The 7,432-nt window shown below is 39.9% G+C and overlaps 1 protein-coding gene across 1 annotated transcript; it reads right to left on the bottom strand.

Annotated features, from left to right (window-relative positions):
- Window positions 1-3,853: 3,853 nt before the first annotated feature.
- Window positions 3,854-6,742, bottom strand: LOC133792159 (uncharacterized). Its single transcript, XM_062230076.1, has 4 exons — window positions 6,736-6,742; window positions 5,666-6,103; window positions 4,370-4,775; window positions 3,854-4,286 (listed from the first exon to the last, which is right to left on the bottom strand). Exons 1-4 carry the CDS (start codon window positions 6,740-6,742, stop codon window positions 3,854-3,856), a joined length of 1,284 nt encoding a protein of 427 aa, XP_062086060.1.
- Between the last annotated feature and the right edge of the window lie 690 nt (window positions 6,743-7,432).

Below are 7,432 nucleotides of genomic sequence, written 5' to 3'. Positions count from 1 at the left end.
GAAGGTTCTTGCAAAATTGAATCTTAAACTTAACAAGATACGATCCCATAGCCCGAGCTCCATGAAGGAGAAGTTCCCATCCTGGTTGAAAGCCCAGTAATGGTAAAGCATCTCCTCCATTGTTGACGAAGACAGTGCCGCTTCCTCCTTGGCTTTAACCTCGGCCTCGATGATCTTTGCTTTTAGTTCATCGTTCTTGGCCTAAATCTAATCAGCACGGCGACCCGCCTCCACGACCTGAGCCTAAGAGGCAGACAACATGGTCTTCGCAGATTGCTCGCGCTCTTGAGAAGAAATGAAAGCAGCTATGGCAGCATGCTCATTATCTTGAGCAACACTCAGGGTGGTTATGGCAGTGTTTAAGTCAGCTCAAAGTTCTTCGTTCCTGACCTTGACCTGAGCTATGCTTCGGTATTGAGCCAAGATGAACTACAAAATAATGAAGCAAGTCAATAAAAAATAAACATAATAAAGAAAGATTAGTAGTGGGAAAGAGACTCACGGTGAGGTTCATCCCCATAGCAGACTCTAGGACATCTTCCGGGCTGCACTCCTCTATAGCCCTTTGATCCCTAGCACTGGCCTTATATGCATGGCCCACCATGTGACTCGCTGTTTCATACATGATACCCCGAAAGGCTTCAGGAATCTTGTCCAGATCGTGTGGCTCGACTGGTATTCGGACAAGAGAACCTTGACTTTGGACAGGGGCTTCAATTTGAATCACCTGGGATATGAGGGAGCCATCTGTCAAGGAGGAATTTGCTGGGCAGTGACAGTAGTCACTAGAGCTGGCTCCCGAGCAGTGCTCGCACTTTTACCCTTAGAAGGGGATTTTGTGTTGCCCCGTATTTTATGAGTGGCCTTCTTTGCCACCCTAGGCCTTTTTACCACTGGTCCAGTTCCGGACCCTCCAACCTGGAAGGCACTCCTTAAATCGGGAGCTCCTGACAATTCCATTTCTTCACATGAAAGAATAACAAACAAAGGATTCAAGTCACAGGAGTAATGCTTTAAAGGTATTATAAATGCATAAAAAAAAAAGAGAACAAGGATCCTACCCTCTGGGCTGGAGGGGGATCTATTACGATCAGCTCGGGTGTATGGACAGGGCACGACCTCTAATTCTGGGATTAATGAAGGGGAGGGGGAATCTATGGCTACAATCTCTTGGATCCTAGGGGGTTCAGGTCCCTCCTCGGGGCTGGATTCATCTACGTACTGCCTGAACCCAGGAGCAAATGCACCCTGGAGCAGAGAAGGCCAAGTCCTACGGTTAGTCCCATATTCTTCGAAGATAGAGGATCTAAAGTTTAGCGTGTTATCAACTACAACGGTGCCTCTGGGATAGATGTGGTCATTGCGTACCACCAAATGATCCACGCATTGGAGGAGGGTTACGTTTAGATCCGGATCGGTGAGATGGCGGTAAAGTACACCTACAAGGGGTATCCACCAGCCTTGCAATATCGGGCATACGAGACGATTCTTGATTTGCATAAAGAATACGCCAAGCTCTGTGGATTCAAGTTCCCTAGGATGCTACAGTGGGAGAGCATAGGCTAGCCGAAGCATTTGCATGTGAAGGATGTACTTGCGAAGAGACATGTAAGTTATTTTAAATTTAAATAATTGAAGAACTTTTGAATTATACTAATCAACTTATGTCATTTCTAATTTGCTTGTTTTGTTTCCATTACAGCTATCATGCATTTTTATCCTAAGGCCTCGACCAGACGAGCGAGTCTTCTTCGGCACCATATATCAGAGGGCAGGGGGGATGGTCCTAGGTATGCGATGCTGCAGGATGTGATCCAGCCAGCACCAGAGGATGGAAGACCTTACGATCCTGAGGCAGAGGTTGCTGCAGTGGCTGAGATAGCTGTGGAGGCTTGCATATTTGTGGAGGATGCCCCAACAGAGACTATTCTAGATACTAGTGCAGAACCTACTTCTGCTCCTGGGGCATATGAGGTTGTCTTGGGTGAGATGGCCAGACTATCAAGTACAGTGGACGAGGTTAGGGCCACTCTAGGTATCGTCCTTAAGAATCAAGAAGTCATATTGGTGAAGCTGGAAACACTTGGTGGTATACCTACTCCTGCACCTACTCCAGTAGAGGATGTAGAGTACGACATTCTCCCTACATGTTACGAGCCTCTTGTTGGAGAAGCCACACCTCCCCATCTAGTGCAGACGGTCTTAGGTACTACTAATCCATGAGTTTTTACATGTTTTAAAGAGATTAGATACTAATTGCTCCTGTTACAGGTAAGCGCACTAGACAAAGACCAATAAGGTACGAGGACTATACTCGAGCAGCCAAGAAACCAATGTTCAAGGACCCAATTACAATCCATCCTTTAAATGTGTTGGATCAAGATATATTGACAACTTTTAACCGATGGGTACTCAATGAGATTGCAACAGCAGACCGAGGAAGTTGGAATATTGTGATGGCACCCCTGTTTGGTTCTTGAAGTTAAAGGTGGAAAAAGAATGGTTGGCAGAAACTGTAAGTCTTTTATATTTGTAGTCAACACATTCATCTCATTTTAACAATCCACTCTTCCTTAACGATACTCTATATATTTGCAGCATCTCGACGCTGTGAATTATCTTATACGGAGATGTCTTTTCGAGTTGCCAAAGACGTACCCCGTGAAAGATACCATACTTGATTCATCATTTGCAAAGTATATTCCTGCTAGATATGAGGACTTCAAGAAAAAGAGCAGGACTTACCAATGGGATGAGGACATTCTTAATTTCATGAAAGGCGACGCTAAAAAATACAAGAAGCCTTGGGGTGATTGCAACGAGGTCTACTTCCACTGGTGCTTGGAAAATAGTCAATGGGTCCTTTGCGAAATAAATTTCACTGATTTGATAATCACTGTATTTGACTCAGATCATTCCCACTTTAGCCATAATAAGTTGTCTGAGTTGATCGAGCCTTGGACTAGGATGCTTCCATCTTTACTCAACGCTTCTGGTATGTTTAAAGGACACCCCAGGTTGAAAATAGCTAGACTGAAGCTCACCATTCCAAACTTTGATTGGGGGCGCATGTCCACTGATATTGTCCCACAGTCTAGAACCAGGTATTTAGACGTACTAACTTCAGTTTTTCATAACATTGTTCTCCTTTAATTTTCAATACACTCACAAATGCGATTTCTTGGTTTCAGCGGAGATTGCGGCGTATTCGCCATCAAGCACTTGGAGTTTATTCTTGGAGACATTCCCTTATCATATGCCATTGAGGACCACATTCAGTACTTCAGGGATAAATTATGCATCGAAATTTTTTACGAGAATGTGTACCCTTAACTTTTTCTATATGTTAGAACATTTATTTTGATTTCTCCTTAGTTTTGTATATAAACAATGACATTTCGATGGATATTCGATGATACACAATAGTATATTTCTCCTTTGTTTTGTATATAAACAATGTCATTTCGATTAACAAAATCCATTAATACACAAATAAAAAGATTAACAAAGTCCATTAATACACAAATAAAAAGATTAACAAAGTCCATTAATACACAAATAAAAAGATTAACAAAGACCATTAGTAGCCAAATAAAAAAGTTTAACATCGATGCCATAAATTTCAAACTCGAACTTTACAAGTTTCCCCATTATGGCCTAGACCGCCACATATGTTGCACTTGCCTTCTACAACAACTTTCTCTCCATTGGAAGGATAGCGTTTCTTCTTAGGCCTAGCTTTTTTCTTCTTTGGACGACCAACCGAGTTTTTTTGCGCAGGTGTTCTAACTTTTATTGTCCTAATGTCATGTGGAAAAATCCAATCTTCCTCGTTACCAATAGGATATATAGATTATGTGTAAGAGGATCTCCATGTCTCAATTTTATAGTAACTTAAACACAGCAAATAAAATTTCATCCCTCGCTTAAGAGATCCAGATAGTGCATGAACATATGGGATACCAATAAGCTGAAACACACCACATGTGCATGTCTTATTTAGAAGGTCGACTTCACCATTCAGCTCACCATCAAACACATGGAACTCATGCCTCACTATTTCATAAGGGATCAAGAATCGAGCTTTCTCAGCCATCTCCACCAAATATTTCTCATAGGTTGGTGTGAGAGTTATAGTTGTCTTCTCGCTAGTTTCTCTCCTATCACAGAACCAAGACTGCAGTGTGAAGCGAATAAATTCGATGAATGTAGTTTTCGGAAAGCTCCTAGCGTCCCAGGTCTTATTATTGAAACTTTCCGCGTAATTTCTTGTCATTATATTATACCTAGTATCCAGGAAAACTAACATTTAATAGTAATGTACATTTACAAGATTTTATAAATTAAAATACAATTCACAATGACATACCTATTTCCAGGAAAGTAAGCACGGGACCACTTATCAAAACCCATGCCTTCTAGGTATTGAGCAATAGCTGGATCTTTTGATTTGATTTTTTCGAAGTGAGCGTGGAACTCGGATTTCCTAAAAGCATATGCCGCATTATACATCAACACATGACAATGATCAGTCTTGAATTCAGCAATCACATTCATACCAATGTGGTGGTAGCAAGCACCGTGATAGGCATCGAGGAAAATAGTTTCCAAGGCATGTGTAATACTTGCACGCCTATCAGATACAAATGCAAGGTCCTCAACTTGCCCAATCGTTTCCTTTAGATTTGACATGAAATACTTCCATGAATCATGATTCTCACTATCCACAATACCAAATGCAACTGGATATAGATGGTTATTTGCATCCAGTGTGACTGTACATTACATCTGCCCACCATATTTTGTCTTTAAAAAAGTGTCGTCCACACATAACACAGGACGACATGTACGAAACCCTCTTCTACTAACTCCGAGTGAGAAAAGGCAATATTTGAACCAATCCTCCTCAGTGACAAAATCTATAAACATCCTGGGATTTTTCTATTGAAGTATGAACATGTAGGATGGTAACTTCTGGTAGGATGCCTTCAATGTCCCTCTGACATAAGAAAGAGCCTTCCCTTGGTATCTCCAAGCTTTTCCATATGACAACTCAATCCCATAATCATTCTTAATATCTTCTCTTATGTTGTTTGTCATGTACGCATTTGATCCAGTCTGATATTTTTTCTTTATGCAATGACCAATAACCCAAGGTGCAGCTTGGCGATGGCCTTTATGTTGGATGTCAAGTGAGCAAATGTGTTTATTGGTGAAACAAGTTATCTTGAACATATCAGATTTAGACATTCTCTTCCCCCTCAATCTCCACCCATAATCAAGATCCTTGCAAGTTATATACCAAACTTCAGTACCTAACTTCTTCACCACAAACTCGAAGTTCTACTTCATTGCATACAAGTGTGCCTTCGTCTTCAACTCTAACTTGTTCTCAAAACCCTTCCCAACTTCTATTACTCCACAACTCACTCTAGATAATGTGGGGATAACATAAGAGGGGCATGGGATATCTTCAGCAGTATATGCCAGAGAACTTCATCTATTTCTATCATCTTGTGTAGTTGGACGACTGCTCTCTGAGCCAGCAACCCTTAGTCCTTGGCTTTCTTGGCGTCTTGGCAAGGGTCGTACATTTAAATTATCTACTTGAACCACATGTAGCATTGACAACCGATCCTCAGAGTTATCATCAGAACTACTGCACCTCTCAACTCTTTCATCATCATCACCAAAATGGGCAATTGGATCGTCATTGACATAAGGCTCATATTCATACCCATCATCATGCGGGAGATTTGTTGGGGGAAAAAACTTTCATTTTGACTAGGACCTCCCATGTATACACTTGGCCCAGGAGCTGTTTGTGGAACAACCCTATAGGATTGATTATGATTTTCCATATTAACACTCGCTCTAGGAGATGGATCAAGAAGAGCAATGTTCTTTGCAATCGAACTAATGCATAAAGGAACCCGATGTCTTAAGGACTTTGAATTGTCAAGAATAAGAGCACTAACTCCTTCATCATCTGTGATTTCAATGAGATCTACACTAAAATCATTGCATGTAAATGACACTTCCAACTTTAAGTCAAACAATGACCTATCCACTTTCAACTTTGAATACAACTTCTCCAATAATTCTATGTCACCAACATCAATTGGTATGTGTATTATAGTGTTCAAACCAGATTTGAAATTCCATTTCTCTCATTTCCATTTCCATTCCCAAACACCGTTGTAAAAAAAAATTATATTAACTCTGGAACCTGCAAATTTACAAAAAAAAAAATCATAAGAAAATTATAAAAATAAAGTGTAATCGATGATGAATCGATGCCTATGTAAATCTATATTGCAGTTCAACATCGATTGCCACATCGATGACATTTCAATGCATAGTCGATGTTGATGGTCGCAATCTGTACGTGATTCCATTTCGATGGTATATCGATGTCATATTGATGCTGAACCAAATCAACATATATGCCATCGATTCAGCATCGATAATATATCGAAAATAACATCTAAATTACATGTTCGCCCCAACATCGAAATTCCATCGATGTACCATCGAAATTTCATCGATGCTAATGGTCGCCATCTGTACGCGATTCCATTTCAATGGTATATCGATGCCATATTGATGCTGAACCAAATCAGCATATATGACATCAATATACCATCGATATTATATCTAAAATAACATATAAATTATATGTTCACCCCAGCATCAACATTCCATCAATGCACCATCGATATGCCATTGATTTACCATCCATTTTGGAATGGCACCCACATATTTCAAAATCCAAAGAACAGATCAAAAAATGCAAAAAAAATACCACACTCAACACCGGAACAGTTCGTATCTAATATCTAACCCTGAAATTTCATATTCACATGATAGAATGAAAGGATATGCAATGCCCTACTATCCAGGGATCGTTACGTTGTGCATTTTAAACAGTGTGATAACAACAAAAACACACAAAACAGTGGTGTTAGCCTTGTTGCTAAAACTGTGCAAGTCTCTAGTGCAAAAGACAAAAATCCAGTTGAATGTGATATGACTTTTTATGGAGTAGTTAATGAAATTTGGGAGTTAGATTATATCACAACTCGAGTACATGTTTTCTTTTGTAATTGGGTGAAAAATGACAGCGGCATAGTATATGAAGATTTTGGTTTCACATTAGTTAATCTAAAACGAATTGGGCACAAATATGACTGATTTATGTTAGCTTCACAAGCCAAACAAGTATTTTATGTGAATGATTCTTCAGACAACCAGTGGTCAATTGTTCTTTCAACGCAAACAAGAGAATGGAACATTAAAGATGGTGATTTACATGATATACCTCTCGAATAAGAACTTGTCACATTGACCGCAATAGAAGATAATGATGAAATTGATGATGATTTTATTTGTTTCCGTGAAAACGATGAAGGATTATGGGTTGATGATAATG

The sequence above is a fragment of the Humulus lupulus genome, chromosome 7, assembly GCF_963169125.1.
Source record: "Humulus lupulus chromosome 7, drHumLupu1.1, whole genome shotgun sequence".
Classification (NCBI taxonomy): domain Eukaryota; kingdom Viridiplantae; phylum Streptophyta; class Magnoliopsida; order Rosales; family Cannabaceae; genus Humulus; species Humulus lupulus.
Note: the sequence above shows the minus strand (reverse complement) of the source record. Positions and strands in the feature narration are given on the sequence as shown.